Source organism: Giraffa tippelskirchi, chromosome 3 (assembly GCF_054371585.1).
Source record: "Giraffa tippelskirchi isolate mGirTip1 chromosome 3, T2T-mGirTip1v1.2.pri, whole genome shotgun sequence".
In the NCBI taxonomy this organism is placed as follows: domain Eukaryota; kingdom Metazoa; phylum Chordata; class Mammalia; order Artiodactyla; family Giraffidae; genus Giraffa; species Giraffa tippelskirchi.
Window position 1 is genome coordinate 71869314 of NC_137277.1, and position 23223 is coordinate 71892536.

At 33.4% G+C, this 23223-nt stretch overlaps 1 protein-coding gene across 8 annotated transcripts in view; it reads left to right on the forward strand.

Moving 5' to 3' along the window:
* The window catches only part of CALCRL (calcitonin receptor like receptor), a 127451-nt gene extending 104502 nt beyond the window's left edge, over positions 1 to 22949 (forward strand). For 5 of the 8 annotated variants that reach the window (XM_081579438.1, XM_081579435.1, XM_081579434.1 and 2 more), the window contains 7 exons: positions 5252 to 5378; positions 8440 to 8593; positions 10102 to 10162; positions 10246 to 10312; positions 15673 to 15891; positions 16048 to 16089; positions 19863 to 22949. In XM_081579438.1, coding sequence (XP_081435564.1) covers positions 5252 to 5378; positions 8440 to 8593; positions 10102 to 10162; positions 10246 to 10312; positions 15673 to 15891; positions 16048 to 16089; positions 19863 to 20078 — 886 coding nt within the window. In that variant the 3' untranslated portion in view covers positions 20079 to 22949. Of the gene's footprint in view, positions 1 to 5251; positions 5379 to 8439; positions 8594 to 10101; positions 10163 to 10245; positions 10313 to 15672; positions 15892 to 16047; positions 16090 to 19827 lie in introns of all 8 variants that reach the window. The other 3 variants (XM_081579441.1, XM_081579439.1, XM_081579442.1) reach the window with 1 other exon arrangement.
* Positions 22950 to 23223: the final 274 nt, after the last annotated feature.

Consider the following 23223-nt stretch of genomic DNA (forward strand, 5'->3'; position numbering starts at 1 on the left):
ACCAGCAGCCTCCAAAGAGAGTTAATGCTAGAGGTTATGTCTACTTTGTGTCATATATAACCAAGTAATTCCAACAACTCAAGGTTCTGTATCCAGTAGACCAAAGATAGCCATACTGCTTATTCTTTCCATATATTTATTGCTTTCTGCCTGTTGTTTTTGGCACTATTCTGATTGGCACAGGATTTTCTTTCAGATACATGGTTTGTGTTTTCTTGTGGAAAAAGCCAAGCATTTGGGAAATTAAATTAGATAAATAAGCATAAAGAAACAGTACAATGTAGAGTGGGCAATTCTTTCATTGCTTGTGTTTCCTCCTTCCATGAATAGTTTTGCTCAGGATTAGCACTGAGTAAAGTAGTTTGGAAATTTCTATCTCATGTCAAAAACAAATGGGAAACAAAGGCAACTATTTTGTTCATACTGTGACAGAACTTTGACTGTAGAACAGCATGATACCTGGGGTCAGCATGGTAAGGAAAGTGGTAATTTGCAGACAATGCTAGGAAGGATAAAATACCTAAGGAAGAAAATTTAGGTTGCTTGACCTGTTGCCCTTTATCACATGGAAATTATCTTTCTGATGCTAAATTCTTGTGTTTTTAATAAAAAGGTGACAATACACCATTTTATTGCATTACTTAAAACATGGGTAGTTTTATGTTTCTCATACAAAACGATGCAATTTTATTATTTGTGAGAGAAAACTATTAGAGAATTTAATTAAAATTAGCCATATGAAAACTATGTTGAAAATAATAGTTAATCTAACTTGGAATATTCACTATAGGTTAGATATTATACTAAGCACTAGACATGATCTAACTCATTTAACCTTCCAACCAATCCTATGTAGTACTATTGTTATCCTATATTATAGAAAGACTTCCCTGGTGGCTCAGATGGTAAAGCGTCTGTCTACAATGTGGGAGATCCGGGTTCGATCCCTGGGTGGGGAAGATCTCCTGGAGAAGGAAATGGCAACCCACTCCAGTATCCTTGTCTGGAAAATCCCATGGGCGGAGGAGCCTGGTGGACTACAGTCCATGGGGTCGCAGAGTTGGACACGACTTTACTTTCACTTTCATTATAGAAAAAGAAATGAAACAGAAACAGAAGATTATGTATTTTAAATAGCCTGTGCAAAGTCACACTTTCAGTAGGTGGCACAGTCCAGATTTAATCTCAGGTCAGGTTTCAACTTGATGTTACCTGCTTCTAGTTGTTCCAATAGAAAATTGAAAGGCATGGTTACATTACACATGGTGTATAATGGGCTTGTTGACACACTTATGCCAACTGCCTCTATAACTCTGCTAGTGCATAGTGTGCATATAACTTAGTGCCTATAACTCTGTCAAAAGTGCATATTGAGGTAGTGTTCTAAAATAATTATATGTGGAGAATATGAAATGGAAACAATCCAGACCCACAAACCACATTTTCTATTCTGTGGTTATACTAGGATAATATTTCAAGAAAGCAGACAGAGATTTTCATAAAACAATCTCTAAGCTTACAAAACAGTTTATATATATATATATATATATATATATATATATATATATATATAGTTAAATAATCACATTTAAAAATTTGGAATAGGTTATATTGGTTGCAGGTTAGCATTTGGAAAAAACCCAACTATTTTAGTATTTCATTTAAACAAACCAATGTGTTTACCAAGTATGTATTTTGGTTTTTATTTTCAAGTTGATTTTATTTGGCCTAATGCATTTATATATATTAATGAATGATTTTAAAAGAAAACAGCATGCATCACTAGAAAAATGTGAACCATTTTTACCACTAGATACTGATATAGATCATGTCAGGTAGCATTTGTCTACATTTAAGTTGCACAGAACCTGGAGAAAGAAATAGAAGAAACCAAAGCTATAGGCTAATGTTGTGGATAGTAGGACATATTTTATACAAACCAACCTGAAAATGATTTGGCAATGGTTCACTATGTTACAACAATATAGAGAGGATATGGAATATCAGGATTTCTAAAGCAGAAGTATATGGTTTGAGTTATATATGGCAGGTTATCTATGTTGACCATATTATTAGGGTAATTTTGTAAAACATTCAAAATAAGCTTTACGTGTCTATTGAAATGATTTCATATGTCCTCTCAAGTATTTGTTTGGCTTTGATTTCAATAATTCATTTACAACGGAATTTCATTCTATCATTTCACATTTTTTTCCCATAATATGGTATTGTGCTTAGTCACTCAGTTGTGTCTGACACTTTGAGACGCTATGGACTGTAACCCACTAGGCTCATCTGTCCATGGGGTTCTCCAGGCAAGAAGACTGGCGTGGGTTGCCATGCTCTCCTCCAGGGAATCACCCAACCCAGGGATTGAAGCCATGTCTCCTGAGTCTCCTGCATTACAGATGAATTCTTTACTGCTGTGCCATTGGGGAAGCCCCCTATGGCATTGTTTGAGTCTAGAGGGAAATGTGGTATATTTTTTTATCACATAGTAAAAGAATAAGAAACATTTTATTTTTGTCTGTATTCACAATAATCACAATTTTAAATGAGAGTAGACACCAGCAGCTCATTTTTAAATCTTTAACTTTCAAGCTGGATTGAGATAGTAGAGTCATTAGAAAAGTGGGAATTCTCAGAGAAACAGAAATACAAGCTATCATAGAGAAAAGAAGAAAGTTTAAATGAACACAAGAAAAATTAAATTTGTTTTCCAACTAACTACAGTTGGCATTTTATTTTATTTACTTTCAATCTTTTCACATGTGAATGCTATAAATATCAACAGTCATAAATGCTGTTTGTTTTATGTTCCTCAGCTCATATCTTTCAGCTCCTACTTCTATCATGAACAGCTATTTTTGAAAACCTTTTTTTAATGTTTGTTTTCATTCATTCCAATTTAGTTCTTAACAAATATTTCTGATGCTGTCTAAGCAAACCCTCCTACTCTTTTGGTCATAATTTGAAAACTATGAAATTTTGTTTATATATATATATGTCTTAACCAATGGACCTGGATATAAGTGTGTTCAGCAGAAAAGGGCAAAACAACCCAGTTAAGGAAAACATTTTTTTCCCATGATGGTAGCTGAGTTATCTAAATTCTGTTACTAAAAAAGGGCATGGTCATTTTACATTTGCATGGGTAAGCAGTCTTTCCCTAAATAATAGTTGGTATTCCATAGACACAGGGTAAACTCAAGACAGGCATTTAAAAATAAGACCATGTGGACAAATTCTTTGTGTTCATAATTTTCAACATAGAAGAGTTCTAAATTAAGAGAAGTAAACTACACATAATGGGCATAAATGATTTGAAAAAGAATATTTTTGTTAGACTGCTCATATTCATTAATTCTCTTCACTCTCATTGAACACAAAACACTCGTCACTGCTGTGGCATTTTATCAAAAATAGAGCCATCTTTGCCTCAATGATGTCTTCACTTAAATAGCAAGACTCATGCTACTCCTTTATTCAAAAACTTTCAAAGAGTGTTCTTCTCTTTAGAGTATCATTTTTACACTGTTTCTTGAGCCCTGTCTGCTTCTCACTACTATCATGCATTGCAAAGTCAAGTCAAATTAAGGACTCTCTAATATGAAAATACCAGCAGCTCGCAGCTGTTTCTGTTTTGATGGACTCCAGATGGACTCCACAGTTGTTGGTCTGTGACTGTCTCACACACAGTGATTGATCTGTGGGCCATCTTGTTCATGAAGCCTTTCAAAGAAGTTTCCCTGAGAGCACCCACCTCTGTGAAAGGCATGCATTGGAATTCCATAAATCTTGATTTGGATTGGATTCACTTTCAAGTCCTTTAAATTACTAGAGCTATACATAGGATCACAGACCTATAGCTGCAAGAGATTTCAGAGACAATATAGCTTAAACTATTCATTTTAAAATATAGAAAACCTTGGCATCCCAGCATAACTATAATATTCTGTGAACACAGTCTGTTTAATATAAGGTGATAGTTAAAACCTTCTTAAAGTTTCCAAAGTAGATGTCATTGGCTTGAGTTATATAGGATGGGTTATCTAGGTTGATCATCTTAATTGCATAATTGTGTGAAAATGAAAATGAGCTTTAAGTCTTTCTAATGAGATGATTTCTCATGTCTTCCTACATATATGTTCTGTTTTGATATTAAGTATTCAGTTTCTAGTGAAATCTTGTCTATTATTTTAAAACTTTACCCATAATAATTATTCATAAAAGAGGTAGTACTTGAGAGGGTCTTTGATCATAGGTAAGGCAACCATATACAATCTTGTAGAGCAGATGTGGATTCAAGCTGAAGAGCAGCAGTACTTGTCATTAATGACATCTGCTCCTGAAATCTATTTCTATAGATTTAGAAATAAATCTAGCAAGTTTTTAAATTTTGTTTTACACATGAGAACTTGCAGTAAAAGGGGGTAATATTTTTATGTCTTACCTATGGCTAGGCCAATTGAAAAAAAAAATTCAGTAAAGCTGAACGAATCTCATTGGTTGCTAAAACTATATTTTTATCAACTCATTTCTTCTTTTTTTATTTTAAATTTATTTGTTTTAATTGGAGCTAATTACTTTACAATATTGTGCTGGTTTGGGGTTCAGGATGGGGGGACACATGTACACTCGTGACTGATTCATATCGATGTGTGGCAAAAACTCGTCTCTTCTAAATACAATGTTATTCTTCTCATGATTGGTCTACATAATCACCGCTACCATACAGGAGATGTACCAACAGAACAACCATAAATAACCATAAAAAGACTATATAAATAGAACTGCCTATGTGGCATAATGAAAAGAACCTTATCTGTGTGAGAATTTGATGACAATTTCAAAGTTTCAAATTAATTAGCTGCATGATTTTTGATCAGTTATCTATCTTCACTGAATATGAGTTTCTACATCTTCAGAATGAATCAGAATATTAATCATGATGAGAGATTAAGGGAAGACATTTATGTAGAGGCCTTGTACAAATTCCCTGTCCTTATATATGTCTACCTGTACTGAACCAACTCATGTGTCTCTATGTTTTAAGCAATTATAGGTTTTCCCTAATTAAGATTTTAAGATGAGTAATTAAGATGAGTAAATCTTGGGGAGAAAAAAATACTTCTTCCAAATTTGGAACAGCTGCTATGAATTGTGAAAGTATCTCATTTGAATGATTGTTAACACAAAATGTAGAAACATTTTATGATGTCAACACACTTCGGTTTTTCTTGCCTTTCAGGAGCCTAAGTTGCCAAAGGATTACCCTGCACAAAAATTTGTTCTTCTCCTTCGTTTGTAATTCTGTCATAACAATCATTCATCTCACTGCAGTGGCCAACAACCAGGCCTTAGTGGCCACAAATCCTGTAAGTAAAATAAGGTCTAAGTTCAAGGGGTTAATGGGGAAGAAATAAGAGAGGTAGGGAGCAGGGGTTCATACATGTATATGTGTACAATTAAGTACTAATATATGCATATTTTATGTCTGACACATAAAGAGCATGTATATGTAGCTATATTCCAATTGAGAAAGGTAACTATATCTCAATATTCCCCAAGTTATAAATATTGAACAGCAAAAGGAAAAATACTTTGTTTCAGTTATTGATATGTTACATGTTTTCACCTCGTTTTATGGTTAGAATCTTGCTGCTGGTGGGACATAGTATTTACTCAACCAAATTTAAAAAAAATCAATCAAAGCAACTAACTCTGTGTAGTTAGAAAAAGACAGGACATGAAAATGGAAAATGTAAATTATATGCTTGGTATCAGGCTGACTTAAAAGAGTTAATAAAACCAGGGGAGAAATGACTTATATGTGTATAATGTTAAATTTTACCAACATAAAATTTTTAAAATGCTCTACCCAATCCTAATTGCCTCAGCAAGCCATTATAAAGTGTTCCCTACCATCGCTTTGGAAGCACAGGTTTTACAATAAGTATCAAAAGACATACAAAATAAGCACAGAAACTATCATAACATAAAAACTATATTTTAAAAACATAACCTGACATTTACTTATATAAAGGTATATATTTTCTGCAAACTCTATGGGCATTTAAGCTATATTTAAATTAAAATATCTGCATAAATAGCAATCATAAATTTTGAGTTTTTTAATTGCCTGCTTTTATAATATTTGTAGCATCTATACTACAGTTTTGAATGTAGATTTGTATGCACATGTATATATGCATACATAAAGCAGTTTTTTAAAGATTAAGTTATCTAGTTATTGAAATGAAGGAAGGGAAGGAATTTTCACTAAATGAGTCAATAACCAATCTTCTCATATGTGTTTTATGTATGCTTTTAGGGTGACTTCCAAAATTCTAAAATCCCCTGCATTATTTGCACATGTACATCCGGATTGCTTAATCTTGTATATGTTCCACTCTAAAGTCACTGGGTGAGGAAACACTGGTGTATAATTAGCAAAACAAAAAAATTAGCAAATATCCTACTATTTTAGAGTGCATTTCTCTAGAGCAACGAGATTCAGAGTTTTGTCATAAAGCTTCAGAGAAAGAGACTTTAAATATTATGCTTATATACAAGGATGTTCTATTTAACACATAAGTTGCAAAATGTAATATAGTTACTTTTAGTATATTCTTGGAAAATTTATTATCTGTTTATAACACCAATGCTGTCATAAAAATGTTTTTCTACAGCATGCTTTTTTATCATAATAGTTTGTCGATTAATTCTTTAATGAAATCAGGGGTCAGAAGCCCCATTGTATGTGCTGTGGGCTCAGTCGTGTCTGACTCTTTGTGACCCCATGGACTATAGCCTGCTCAGCTCCTCTGTCCATGTGATATCTCAGGCAAGAATATTGGAGTGGGTTGTCATTTCTTTCTCCAGGGATCTTCCCAACCCAGTGATCGAACCCTTGTCTCCTGCATTGGCAGACAGATTCTTTACCACTGAGCCACCTGGGAATTGTCCCAATTAGATATGTGCATCTAAAAACTATACAAATAAAATTTTATATATGAGGCCTATTATTTCTATATACGTAGTTAAATAACTCAGCTTTATTTTTGAGAGAACATTTAATACAATGTGTTTGATATCATACATATTGCAGATGTATTTAATAAAAGAACAGGTTTTTAATTATCCTCAGTCAGAAGGTATAACATATGATCGAGAAAACAAAATTGTGTTCAGGGTGTAGCTTTGATTAATGTTGTATGAATATTATCAAATCATTTAACTTCTTCAATACTCAGTTTTTTGTCTATAAAATATGTGACTAGTGATAAAGCATGCCTCACAGAATTACTTTTGGGATTACATAAAATAATACACAAAAAAATATTTTTAAGCCAGCTCAATACACAAATGTTGTTACTAGTACTCTATGATAATCTAATATTTATTTTCTAGCGCATCTAATTTCCAGTTTTCCTTTTAGTGAAAAAAGCTTCTTATTCTAAAAACAATGATAATGTCCACTAAGTATTTGAGTTCCAGTCTGAAAACTGGAGTTGATGGGAGTAATTGGCTGTGTATTTCTGGGAGAGCTTTAAATTTATTCCTCTTATTGATGGAGTAAACAATATCTCTTACTCCTCTGTGTTTTCTTTATGCAATATTTAAACCTCTCTCTTCCTGTTTCTTTAAGAGTAAAAAAAAAAAAACAAAAGAAAGTGAAGACCTCAGGAAAAGAAGAAGGAAAAGCATAACTTTTCCTTCTTTTACCTACATGAAATCCTCAAATCCTGTATTTAAATAAAAAAAAAGAAGAATGGGTTCATTAGATTATTATTTAATAAGCATACACACTAATAGCATGCAGGGCTTCCTCAAGTATTTGGCACTTTTCATGAATGCTTTTAAAATTATTCATATAATTATTAAAAGTTTTCCAATAGAATGTAACAATCAAGGAGTTCATGATGACATAGTTAAAATAGACATAAAGTCATTCATGGGCAAACTTTTTTACTTGTAATTACACGATAGCTAGAACAATATTAAGAAAATACACATCCACCAAATGTAGTAAATTTGGAATTTGCGTATTTCCTTGGAGATGTATCATAAATCTCTGGAGTCAGTGGCTAAATACTTTAAGGAGGCACCATTAGATAGGAATGAAAACTGGCCTTTACAAATCTGAATCATTAGTGGGAAAAATTTGGTGTAGAAAAGAGAAACTAAACTAGAACATTGCTTTACATGTTCATTTATAAACAACTAAATATTGATTGCTTTCTGGGAATCCCTTGGTGTTCCAGTGGTTAGGACTGTGTTTCCACTGCTGGGGCCCAGATTCCATCCCTGGTCAGGGACCTAAGATCTCCCAAGATGTGTGACACAGCTAAAAATATACATACACATATGTATATGTGTATGTGTGTATGTGTGTGTGTGTATAACGTATATATTACTTTCTTTTTTCCCTCATAGGTTAGTTGTAAAGTGTCCCAGTTCATTCATCTTTACCTGATGGGCTGTAACTACTTTTGGATGCTTTGTGAAGGCATTTACCTACACACACTTGTCGTAGTGGCTGTATTTGCAGAGAAGCAGCACTTGATGTGGTATTATTTTCTTGGCTGGGGTAAGTGCCATTATGCGTATCTACTGATTCATCTTTTAAAAAAGCTTTTGAAGGATGCAGAGTTCCTTTGTAATAAAAATAAACACTTATGATTAATCATTTTTAAAACAATATCAACTGATTAACCTTTGCTTATTGCTGTAAATTAAAATATTTAAAGTGCCACTGACTCACTGTTTTCAGTAACTACAGGACAATTAATGATACAAGTATTTTTTTTTCTATTTAATATTCCAGTGTATGTTTTGGCTGAATATGTAGTGACTAAAACAATAGAATTATAAATTAAAGGATCTAGTCTTTGCAGTATTCTGAATTTCCTTTTTCCTCATGTACAAAATGAGGGCATTGGTCTTAACTAGCTTTGAACTTCCATTCTAAAATTGTTTAAAAAAAATTATCATTTTAATAGTAGAGGATTCAGAGGATTTGAATTGACAGCCAAAAAAATCTTTTTCCACACAATCATCTGACATGTTATTATTCGCAAAGCATATTTCTTAAATAACTGGAATAAAGAGAAACATAAAATGTTAAAAAGGAATGCTATAGAACTAGTTTCCAGAAAAAAAACTGAAATTATATTTATATATCTATCCATCTATCTATTTATCCAATCAGATAATAGAATTAGAGATATAGAGGTACCATAAACACACCATCTTTATTTTTTCACTGACATAAATATTATTTCTATTGACTGCTTGATATTACTGATAATAAAAATTTCAGATATATGTTTCCCAAGTGAGTGCAATTTTTGCTCAGTAACCTCCATGTGTGTGTGCTCAGCTGTATGCAACTCTTTGCAACCCCATGGACTGTAGCCCCCAGGCTCCTCTGTCCATGGGATTTCCCAGGCAAGAATACTGAAGTGAGTTGTCATTTCCTCCTCCAGGGGATCTTTCCAACCCAGGACCAAATCCTCATCTCTTGTGTCTCCTGCATTGGCAGGTGGATTCTTTACCACTGCACCACCTGGAAGCCCATGTATTGAGGCTATTAGTATATCCAGGTTACTTTTATAAAAGATATCTTCATTTATCTTTGAAATATCTGATTTAGAATGCTAAGAGCATGCAAAATTTCTGATATATAAACCATCTCTCTCTTTCTTTTCTTCTTCACGTAGTCAGTCTCAACTTCTTCCCACATCTGATTATCTACAAAATATTGGCCAATTCCATCTTACAGAAAATATGTGGATTCTGAATTTCTTCTAAGCTTCTGAGAATAGGCAGCACATTTATGAACTTAGGCTCTGGAGTCCATTGATTCAAAATGACTCATTTTAGAATAAATTATACACACACATACCTGAAAATATAGATACCTAACACTTTACCAAATTTACTGTTCAACTAGACAGATAATACTTACTTGATAAGCATATAACGGCCAGTTATTTTTTCTCCTAGACTATCTCTGAGTTTCAAGTTTCATGATATATTTTGGGAATTCCATCTATAGAGAAAGTTGCCTATTTATTCTCTGTTTGACATTTACAGGATTTCCACTGATTCCTGCTTGTATTCACGCTGTTGCCAGAAGATTATATTACAATGACAAGTAAGATAATCTCTCTTTTTTATTTCAATTGGAAGTAATTAGAATGCAAATATTCAACATAATTTCCCTGCTTTTTCCCCTAGCTGCTGGATCAGTTCTGATACGCAGCTTCTCTACATTATCCATGGCCCAATTTGTGCTGCTTTATTGGTATGTAATTAAAATGCTTCATTTTCCATCATTGTTCATAGCGCAACTTTATTTCTTGAAACATCTAGCCTATGGTATCCTTTAGGATTTCAGTGGACATAGACAGCATACTCACAGTGTTTGATTGAAGAGGGTTTAATGAAGGTGTTGTTTTATTTGAGGGCTTTTTGAAATAACTGGAGGGCTTATTTGAAGTGTTGGCAAAAAGAGTAAAGGAACTAATTCATAAGGATGGTGAGCTAGCAGGGGCCAACAGTGGGAAGCAATTATCATGGCTAGACTTGAACAGAAGACGAGAGGGCAGAACAGTGTTCCTGGGGTTGGGTGAGTGTGAGGAGGGCTGGCCCAGTAGGAAGTCTGGCCTTGGGTAGAGGAACATAGCTACCGCCAAAACCACAGCCTAACAGGGAAAAAGGAGAAAGAAATGCTCAAACTTCTTTTTTTGCCCATGCTCTGATCTCCTGGTTCCTCCCATTAGCCAAATGCAGCACATGTCTGAGGGCAAGCAAGTCTGGTGATGACGTGGTCCTCAGAGTTGCCTCAGAACCTCCAGGGGTGCAGAACAGAGCAGAGGAGGGATCTAGTGAGTGTGGGTGGCAATCAGGAAAAACTTACACACCTGTGATGGTAAAAAGACTAATATTCCAATAAAGGAAGACATTAATTTGGAAAAAAGAGAGTACTGCTTAAACTGTTGTTTTTTATTATAATGATCAGGACTTAATCCAACTGCATCAATTGGACATTTTTAAGTGTGGTTGCAGGGAAACAAATGAAATTCAGAACTTTTATTGCATTGTTCCAATGGGGAAATAAATTAACATGCTTTCTCTCACAGAGCATTAGAAACCAGAACACAATTACAGTCTCTAAGACTGTAGTTACAGCTGATACTTAATTATACATAAAAATTCAAAAATTCAAACCCTTGTTCTCAGGTTCTTTTTTTTTAGGGAAATAGTCTATTATTTTACTATATTTGCTAGCTAGAGTTTAGTACATGGTTATGTTAGAATACTATTCAAGCCATTCTCAAGTGTATCGTTGTTAAGTTATTTTCAGAAGTGTCACAATTAAGAGGATAAATTCTAGAAGCTAATTGCCTGGGTCTGAATACTTCTTCTACCTCTTACTTGCAGTGTGACTTTATGCAATTAAACTAACCACTCTAGTCCTCAAAGTCCTTTACTTGCAAAATATAGGATGTAATAACAGACTTTTAATTTTTCGACAAGCAATTAAATGAGTTAATACAAAGTGCTTATCCAGGCATGTGTGAAGCACAGAAAGAGTGTCAAATTTCTGGTTTGTGCTTGGCTACGAGACATGCAGTTCAAAACAATCAACACATGGAACTTACTACATATCATGGAAATTTTACTGTACCTTAATGTAGACTCTAGGAACATTTCAGAGGCAGACCACCTCCCCCCACTTGCTAGGAACATGTGTGACACACTGTTCAAGCCATATCCTGAGAAATCCTAGATTTGTATTCTTGGGAAGAACCAGCATTGAAACCTAGCCCTACCATTGCTGGTTGTGTATCTCAGGGCAAGTTTTGTTTTGAGCTTCTCTGTGCCTTTGTTTTTCATCTATAACTATAAAAAAATAAGAATAAATACCTCACAGGGTGTTGTATGGATTAAAGGAGAGGTGTCTTGTAAAGCAATTAACACAATGCTTAGAATATAGTAACCTCTCAAAAAAAGTTTTTAAAAGATTTTCATTTATAATTTCTACATGATACCATGATTCTGTTTTGAGAAAAATACAAAGAAATCATGATTATTTGGGTAGGGGTGGGGGGGGGTCATCCAGAACCTTATAGGGCAAATACAAGGTAAAATTTTATTATAAGAAATCTGACTCTAGAGAGAGGTATGAAATTCAAAATTCTAAATCAGAAGGTTAAGGAAATAACAAATGCACTTAACAAGTGGGAAATGTAACAGCAATTAGCACAGTTCTTGAAAGAGCTTGTCCACATCAACATTGGGAGGAAAGAGAACGTGGTGCAATTAGGATAAAATATTACATAGGAATATAGCCCATCTAGCTACTCAGTAAGAAAGGAAGTGAAAATCCACATTATGTTCATAACCCTTTTTCTATATTTTTCTGGCCTGACCAAAGATTAGGAGCCCTTTTTTTTCTGCCAAGATAAAATGTTCTGCCTTTGTTTAAGCTCTAGGTCTTTCACTGGGCAATTCCAAGGTCTTGGGAGGTGCTCTAGCAATTGTTTATATGGTCACATGTTTTTTGCACAATTTTTATAAATAAAATATTTCAACCACAATCAGTTTCTTTCCACTCAGACTTCCTCTGCCACATTTTCCCTTGACCAGGGTGGTAATAGAGTGGCTACAGCACATTCGAGATCTTGCTAAGGGGAAATTAAGAGAGGATACATTTAATTTGCGTTTAATGAGAAATGTTTAGCTCACCTCAGTGCACAGTTAAGTGATTGCTGGCTAATCTAGTAAGGGAGTACTTTCAGGGATCCTACTGCCACTGGGCTCAGGCTTCCTGCTGTGACCCTAGGTGGTATCATGGTGTGAAAAATGTTCCGTTGTACCTACCACCTATGCGAACTTTATGGGCGTTGGAGTTAATATGTTTCTTCTTTTTTAGTTACTTAGTTTTTCTCTAAGATAGATGAGATTCAGGTGTAATTTATCTGAACTTCACAATTCTTACTCTATTTGTATTTAAAATAAATGGAAGTATTTGCAGAAAATCAGGAGGACATTCTCATTTCTAGTTTCACATTTTAAATCAGACTTGCATTTTGGAGAAGCACTTTGCATTTAGAAGTTTTCTTATAATGGGCATCTAAATTGCAACATTTATACTGATTTTTACAATTGTGATTTTTGCATATTAGGACTATAAAATATTCTAAATTTATAAACAGATAAAATGGCATTCTTCTTCTTCTTCTATGGGTTGTTATTAATTTCCACTTAGTCAAAACTTTTAAAATAACAGTGAATGCCCTGGGAGGGAATACAGTAGGATAGGTGGAATAGCAGCTGATGTGTTGGTTCATCACATTTCATTTTTACACCTGTTGAAGTGGCTTATGTGGCTTTTGTCTTTAACAGAGACATTCCTATGTCTGTAACCATGTTTCTTTTCATAGATGTGTTTCCATCAGGACTATAGTTAGCTGTTTATTTTTGAAACATATGCTCCATTGAATTCTCTAAAAGAATAGTAGTGGAATATTTTTATGCCCAGTTATTTTCATAATACATGCCTCAAATCAGCAAATGTATGTTATTTGTCCATTGCTTTCTATATTAGATGAGATACTATCATTATTTTTCTTATTAATAGAAGCATGTAGATGTAAATTGCATATTTGTATGCAGTTTGAAAATTTTAGATTATTAAACAAAGCACAGACGCTAAAAGTCAGGGTGAGAAAAAAGGAAAGAGAACAGCATATTAGAAAAAGACCCCTAAGTGGCTTTTCTGGGGCTAATGTCTGTAGTTCTATGGAAGGCATAGGAATGAGCATAGAGGAAATAGACAAAATAACAGATATTGACATGGGTAAAGATAAGAAAGAAAGTATAATTCAGCCAAAGAGCAAGAGAGAGAGAAATATATTTCAGTAGAACTCTGCTCATTTCCTGAACACTATATTTTTGAAGTTTTATATCTCCCTTTCAAAGGGAACATTTTCTCTTGGGGAAAGTTGTTAATTCACAGGACTTTAAAATCACAGAAAGTAATTAACAGAAGGTTCTGTTGGGTGCCAAAATTTTTTTAACCCTAGGATGATCTAGGTTGAATATCAACTAGTTTAAGTATGTGATTCAGCTTCTTCAGAAGGATGAAGATTATAGTACTATAATGGAGAGCTGGGATGATTTTTGTTACATACACACACACAAATAACACAGGAAGGAAAAATTAAAAATATGAAAATGGCTATTATGATATAATACATATTAGGATGGGCTTCCCAGGTGGCTCTAGGGGTAAAGAACCCACCTACCAATGCAGGAGACATAAGAGACACAGTTTTGATCCCCAGGTGAGGAAGATCCTCTGGAGGAAGACATGGCAACCATTCCATTATTCTTCCCTGGAAAATTCCATGAACCCAGGAGCCTGGCGGGCTACAGTCCATGGGGTCGCAAAGAGTTAGACAAGACTAAAGCAACTTAGCACACACACACATATTTGGAAAGTACCTCATATGGACACTAATACAGAGTAGAGACTTAAAATAATTAGCCTTTGTTACAAACAATTGTTTCCTTTCTTTTGGATAAAAATATTCAAAGTTTTGGTGTTCTTAATCATAGCATGATTTTAAAATATTGCATAAGAAAATAAACTAAAAAACACAATCAGATGTTACTCAACTGAACGTGGTCCACAATAACACCACTATAATTTTATTTTTTAAGATTTATTTATTTATTATTTATTTTTAAGTCCATTAAAATTGATGTACTTTTTAAATTAATAAATGACAATTCCAATATCTAAAGGAAACAAAAACAGTATGTCAAAGATATTAATATCTGCACCCCCTGTTCATGGCAGCATTATCCACAATAGCTAAGACATGGAAACAACCTAAAAAGGATACACACACACACACACAAACACACACATGCATTACTATTTAGCCACAAAAAATGAGGAAGTCCTGACAGTGGAGACAACATGAATGAAACTTGAGGGCATTACACCAAGCGAAATAAGTTAGACAGAGAAAGACAGATACTGTATTATCTCACTTATACGTGGAATCTAAACAAATAGACAAGCTCATAGAAGAAAAGAGATCATATTTGCAGCTGCCCTTCGGGGTTGGGGATGGACAAATTGGATATGAAGATTGTCAAAAAGCACAAAATTCCAGGTGTAAGATAAAGGAGAACAAGGAATGTTATGTATAACATGATGATTATTGTTATCACCACTGTATGATATATATGTAAGTTGCTGAGAATAAATTGTAAGAGTTCTCAGCATAAGGAAATTTATATATATGTATATATACACATATATACACACTTTTTTGGTATCTATATCAGATGGTTGGCATTAGCTTAATGTATTGTGGTTATCATTTCACAAAATATATGTGAGATTAAATCATTATGCTATGCAACATAAACTTAAATAGTGTCGATTATGTGTCAGTAAAGCTGGAGAAAAAAACTAAAAGAAAATTCAACAGCAGAAATAAAAATTAATATTTAAGCAAGTATTCTCTTCAACAGAACATATTCTTATGTACAAAAATATTCTAAAATTTATAAAATCAGTGATTCTTCAGTAAAGATTCTTAATATGAAATAATTTCCATATGCCATTTTATTTTCTTTTAGGTGAATCTTTTTTTCCTATTAAATATTGTACGTGTTCTTATCACCAAATTAAAAGTTACTCACCAAGCAGAATCCAATCTCTACATGAAAGCTGTGAGAGCTACGCTTATCCTGGTGCCATTACTTGGCATTGAATTTGTGCTGATTCCATGGCGACCTGAAGGGAAGATTGCAGAAGAGATATATGATTACATCATAAACATCCTCATGCACTATCAGGTATGGTGTTCTTGCATCAAGAAGGCACCTTGTGATGTTTGGATGTAAATTTACATATAGCTTTGACTTCATTTTTGACTACCTATACAGCAAATTGATTACCAAAAACTGTATCTTTTCCATTTGGAATCAGATAATTTTATTTTTCTTTTACAGGGCCTCTTGGTATCTACAATTTTCTGCTTCTTTAATGGAGAGGTATGATGACTGATTTTATTTCTTTTATCATTTTGTGTTTGTAATACATTTTTTTCCTTTAAAAAAGAGAAAGAATTATAAATTCCTTAGGAATAAGTATTTCAAATTCCATTTCTGTCAGAAAAAAGAACCGCAGAGCTCTTTGCTGCTGCTGCTAAGTCGCTTCAGTCATGTCCGACTCTGTGCGACCCCATAGATGGCAGCCCACCAGGCTCCGCCATCCCTGGGATTCTCCAGGCAAGAATACTGGAGTGGGTTGCCATGGCCTTCTCCAGTGCATGAAAGGGAAAAGTGAAAGTGAAGTTGCTCAGTCGGGTCCGACTCTCAGTGACCCCATGGACTGTAGCCCACCAGGCTCCTCCATCCATGGGACTTTCCAGGCAAGAGTACTGGAGTGGGGTGCCATTGTCTTCTTCGAGAGGTTCTTTAAATATATGCAATTCTTCTTCCCAAAAGTTCAGGTCAAATTAGAGTTGAGGCTAGGGCAAATTCAGACTCACTTTAAAATATTCTGTCAATGTCTTTTATTCATCTAGTCTTTCAATTTACCTTTTGAACTAATCCTACTAATTCTTGACTTGGTCCTAGGCACAGTGTTAGACAATCCTTATCTTCATCGAACATACACTCCAATGGGAAATAAAACAGCCTCATTTTTATTTTCTCTCTTTCTCTGTTGGCCTTGTCCACAATGTGGTCTTTGGAAACATTTTTATGTCAAATAAAAAAGATTTCTAAAAATTTAAACCCAGTTATGCACAGAAGAGTGGCAGTAGATTAAGAAACGTAGTAGAGTACTCTAATTCATAACATGGCAGTGTGTTCTCAGATAGTTCAGGATTTTTATCCAAGGCTTTCCTAATTGGAAAGTTTCAGGCATTTTAGAAATTGGTACCACATTTCTTATGCATGTGAATAGAACTATAGCTCAGTGGTTTGGGCTATATTGCTTTAGTTCTTTATATGCTTTTAATCTACTTGACAAATGTTAACCTGTTGGAGGATTTTGGCAAAATTCAACAAAGTTTAGAAATTCAGACAGCAAATGATAAGACTGGAACACTTGTAACTGTGAAACTTATCACAAAGCTTCAGACTGGCAACACATGGAACCAGTTAACATAACTTTATAAGAATCATTTCTATGCAACTAACTGATGTCAGAAATTATGTACATGTCATGAAAAACTATAAAATATTTTTCTCTTGTTTATGGGATAGTTTACTTTCTCTCAGCACATAAAACTTCATATTTTATTTCTTAATTTTAAAATACAGATTTTATTATACATATATATTTATTTATAATGGCATATAGAAGTATCAGACATATTTAAGTGGTCTCTTCATGATTCTTGTGCTGTGTAGAGGACAAGGGTGACTTTTTCTGAAGTGAAAAGTAGAGACAGAGAATGCAATTAGAAAGAATAGATACATTGTTTGTTTTGATAATAAAATTCAAATAGTGTTTATTGTGTAACTATAAATTTATTGTTATATAAACTGAATTAGACAATCCAACTTCTGCCTATATAGGATTTTACAATTAAATATAGATAAGACAGCTACAATATGACATAAAGCATGTATGAACTAAGAAAGATATACCTTTGCATCTGCAGGAACAGATGTTATTTTTATAAAGGACATTTTTTTTAAATGTACAAATCATAACATTAGTAAAATATTTAGTGATGGAAGGCAGTGTAGAATAAAGGCACTGACACAATAATACATTTAAAGCCAAAGATGCCACTTTGTTCGTGGCTGTAACATCTTAGGAAATACTCTGAACCCAAAGGAGTCCCAGTGTGTACTTCTAGTCAAAGGATAGAAAAGCAAGTTCCTTACACAAATCTCAGAGGGATTAATGTAAACTAGGAATATAAAGTTTTTAGCACCATGCTCCAACCTCAGTAGATAGTACATTAAAGATTCCTTATTAGGTTTGTCAAATCACTCATTTATAAAAATATATGTATAAATGGGTACATTACTCGTATTGGAATCAAATCCCAAATTGACCCTTATATTTAGAAAGAGTGCTCAGGGAATATTTAAACTAATTCCTAACACTCTTATTGCACTTTATCCACGTAAGCAGTAGAAACACAGGCCTTGATATTTTGCCATGTCCTAAAATTGAGAACATTTTGGCATTAGAAAATTATAATAATATAAAATCTTTGAGCCAAGTTGTTACCAAATCCTTTAGCTCTCCAATATCTGTCCCCCTTTCTTCATCTCTGGATATAATCCCTGTTTGTGTATGGATTCATTTCTCATCTTAAGAAATACTATAACCCTTCTTTTTTTGTCTCTTTGCCTCTAGTTTTTCCCATTCTCATAACACAAAGACATGCTGTCAAATTCATTTTGTGTGGTTCCAACTATGTCATATACTTCTTAAAATCATTTGCTCAGACTAATTTCCTTGCTTTCCACATTAGGTCAAACAGTTTGCCTTTGTCTTAATATCTCTATTTACTTTTTTATTCTCACATTTTATTTTTATTTCTCAGCCAAAATATTCTTATTTGCATTTCTCACTAGTTAAATAACTGTGGCTTGACAAGTCCTCAGGTTGCTTTCATCTCAAGTCCACTCAATCAAAAAAATATGCACCATTAGCATAAACTAGGGACTCTGGTCATTGGAAGGGCCCTCATCAGACATGGAAACGTACAGATGATGGAGCTGGAGGTGTGTTTGAATATTCTCGTTTATGCTTACTGACTCAATATAAAGAAAATCATTTGTGTCTTATGTTAAATTAACACCAAAGTCATTATATGGGCTTCCCAGGTGGTGCTAGTAGTAAAAAACACTCCTGCCAATGCAGGAGACACAAGAGACGCAAGTTCGATCCCTGTGTCTGGGAAGATCCCCTGGAGGACGGAGGGCATGGCAAGCCACCCCAGAATTCCCACTTGGAGAATTCCATGGACAGAGGAGCCTGGAGGGCTACGGTCCGTATAGTCACAAAGAGCCAGACACAACCGAAGCGACTTAGCACACATGCCCAAAGTCATTGTATATGGCCTACCTAGTTCTGATCTCTAGCACCAAACAGAAGGAAGAGTAATTTAACTTCAAATTTAGAAGAGAGGGATCTAAATACAAAAAAAGGAGAGTGATGACATTCCTAATTTTTTTTTTCACAATGCTCATCCCATTTGTAATTTTCCGTTCAACATGTTCTTCCCTCTGGGTGGAAAGCTACATGAGGATTAAAAACTCTGTTCTTTTTTTTTTCCCCCAGAATGTAGCTTAATATTTGTCATATGGTAATCACTTAGTAAAAATGAGTGCTACTGATGTTGATGATGATGATTTATTTATTTATTTATGATTTATTTATTTCCTGTATCCCTAACTTCTTTTTCTTTTATCTCTTTTCTTGTCACCAATTATCTCATTCTTTTCTAAATGTTGCTCATGCCAGCTTGTGAGAATGCAGATTAATTACTTAACAGCTAGACATTCAAGTGCATTTTAGCTTCAAAGAGAAAGCATAGAAAATAAAATATGAATTTTTCTGTAGTCTATACTAAAAAACAAAGTAATTACAATCATTGCCTAATATAAAGATGGTTTACTCAATTTCATATTTTAATTAAGAGAAGAAAGTAATATTATTTACCCATTAATATCAGTGACTTTTTTAAAAGAAAAGCTTTTGTATATAATTAATTTTATTGTACTATTAGACATATTATCTTCATCTCATTTAATTAGTTGCTCTTTCCCTTTTGTTTCTTTCTGTTTTATAGGTTCAAGCAATTCTGAGAAGAAACTGGAATCAATATAAAATCCAATTTGGAAACAACTTTTCCCACTCAGATACTCTCCGTAGTGCATCTTACACAGTTTCAACAATCAGTGATGGCACGGGTTACAGTCATGACTGTCTAAGTGAACACTTAAATGGAAAAAGCATCCACGATACTGAAAACGTGGTCATAAAACCGGAAAAGTTATACGATTGATAATAGAGGGTGTATTGCTGAACTATTTTTTGCCACTCCTAACTCAAGGACTTGGATCCATGACTTTACAACCACAAGACTTCAGTATTAGATGAATTATTTGAAGGTGACAAAGAAAACCCTCATGAATTCAGTAGTGTGTTGATAAATGTTTTACACTAGCTCCATGGGGGAAAATTGTCTTGCTCTATGATTTTTGCCAGTTTTTATGTTGTAAATATTCCCACCATGACTGATTTCCAGCTATCAGCTTAACATTGCTGCATGTGGAACTGGGTAAAGATGAGCACATTCTATTCCTGTAGGTTGGTTTGAGCCACCTCGAGCACACTACTGCATGAATCCACAAATAATTATAAAAGTTCATAGACACAGTGGGCACAATTCCACTCCTGTTGCCTAAAGAGGCCTAGTGAAGGCTTATAGATTTGGAGGGAAAATGATCTTTCATTTGTTTTTAAAATCTGTTTCCCAAGTTCATTGGTGCAATTGAGTTTTTACACAGAAAAGGTTCTAGCTCTTTTGTTTTTATTTTTTAAAATGGACCCGATAATTAATTATTCCTCTTGGCTTACTGTCTTCTCCCCAGGAGAAATATTGAGCAGAACTGCTGTTGACTTCTTATTTACTGGTTCGTCACAGTTATACCCTTTGTCATATGCATTTTTTGAGACTTGATGAATAGTATATATGACATGCAATCCTGCTTTGGTATCTTTAGGGAGACATCTTGGTTGATACTACAAAACATGTTGTCAACTACTTTCCTATCTTACTACACAAATGAGAAGGAATTCATGTCCATGTACCTGTAAATAGACACCTTGCCCCTTCCATTTCTACTATATGGACAAATTAGCAATTATTTTACATGAAGGAAATCAATGAAGGGTTTATTATTTCCTCAAAAGTTTGTAAAAAATTGTGAAAAATGAGCTTGTAAATACTCTGTCATTCTATTTTATAGCCTCAAATATTTACAATCTACATAATTTTTAAAACAAATGCTTAATGTAACAAAGTGTGCATGCTAATATCTGATACTGTCTCTGGGCTAATTTTATAATAAAATAGAATCTGGAATTCTATATTTGTTAAATATTTTAAAGACAACCAGATGTCAGCATCAGAAGTTTGAGAACTAGGTTTGAGAAATATCTATGATAAGATATAAAATATTTATTTAAAAATCCCTCAAGGCAATTGTTTTATTGAATATGTTTGCTTTGGTGATTCAGATCTTAATAATAGGTATGTTTGACATAGTTTTCCTTTTATTTTGACGATGAATTTTCATTCTAATCCAGAAAATTTAAATGACTTCTGTAACAAAAGCCTGTTTGTTACTCTTTTGGTTTTTATCCCATTAAAAATATTACTTTTCTGACTTACTATAAGATGATATATATAGTTTTGGAAATACTCCAGGCTATTTTTTAAAAGTAGACAAATATATATCACACACAATGTTTTAATATTTTAATAAAGCTAGTATATATGATGATACAATACAGTGAAAGACCTGAATGTAACAGTGGGTAAGAATTTTTGTTGGAACATTTATGGAATGAAATTAAGATGGAAGAAATCTTCACTAATGAATTAAAGTGATATTTAAATGGGATTCATTTTCCCTAATGTCATTTTCCACTGAAATTTCTGAAATTCATAAGTCAATTTTGGCAGGAGAATTCATTATTTTTCTCTTTTTGTGGTGTGTCAATCTGCTTAAAATAGATTAGACTAATGACTTAGTCATCACAGGTTTTTTCTTAAGCTGTAAATAAATGGTAAGTCCAGAAGTCCTCTGAGATTGTCCAGGAAAATCATCTAAATTAATAAGAATTAACTTATTAAAAGGCCTGATCAATAGATTTATGATTTATCTATACACATGTAAAAGCTGTATTGTTAGTCTCAGATTTATGGATTTCAAATCAAGTTGTCATAAAAAGGAATGCAGGCTGTTCTGGACTTTCTAATGCCTAAATTATATAATTCCTTTAAATACACTTACTTTTAGCCATTTATTATTCAAAGACACAGATTCAAATCCTTTGCTGGCACTGTTCATATGTTTCAGCATTGTACCAGACAAACTATCAAGTCTCAATCATAAATGACAATAGAAAATGTCAAATTATCAGCAAGCATCATATTAAAAATACATTGTTAACTTTCAAGTATTTTTATTGTGCTTTTATCATATTCAGTTTAGATCAGATTTCCTTTTTGGCCAGGATTTATCTATTGTACCACCTTTAGGTGTAGACAGTCCATGATTAATGAGTGTTAGTTTTGTACCCATATATTTTTGGAAGTAATATTTTTAAATATTAGACTTCTCTAAAGCTGAAGTACTAATAATTAAGATCTCCTTTGTATTTTACTCATGAAGAAAAAGTAAAACATATAATTTTTAAAAACAAACTGCTTTGGTATCTAAAAGCTTACTGGGGAATTTCTAACTTTTAAAATGTAAATCTGCTACTTTTCTGCAAGTACTTGCAAAAGTCATTTTAATTTTTTTAAAATTCTAGTCTTTCATTTTTTAAAATTCTAAATTTATTTAGTGCGTTTATTCGTAGGTATGCATTCTGGCATTTAGTGTTTGTTCTAATGTAATCCAATGTATATAGAAGTAGTGATAGCTGTTGTGCTGTATTTATTGCTTGATAACTTTTTTTACAATGTGAACTTATTTTAATTTTCACTTGGTTTTAATATGCTAATAAAAACTATCATTTCTTTTATTTCTAAAACATACCCAAGATATTCTGATCAATTAACTCATGTTATGCCTACTTAATGTATATCTCTATATTTTGATTGTATGAAAATATTAAAGTTATGAGCTAACATTGATTTTCACTCATGTTTACTAGAGTGCTGAATAATCTAAATTATAATGATTTTTAATTCTTTATAGCAACCAGTGGAACACTTAAAATTGATGAGTATATCTCAATTACCCTCTTTGAAGTCTTCCATAATCCTATAAATCATTCTATAAAGCGATTTGTTTTGTAAGCTAGAAGATTCTAAATAAACTACAATGTATGCAAATTCCTTCTTAGACTGAAAGAAAGGAAAAGATGCCCAGGGATAAGAAAATGCAGAGATGTGTCTCCTTTCTTCAATATGC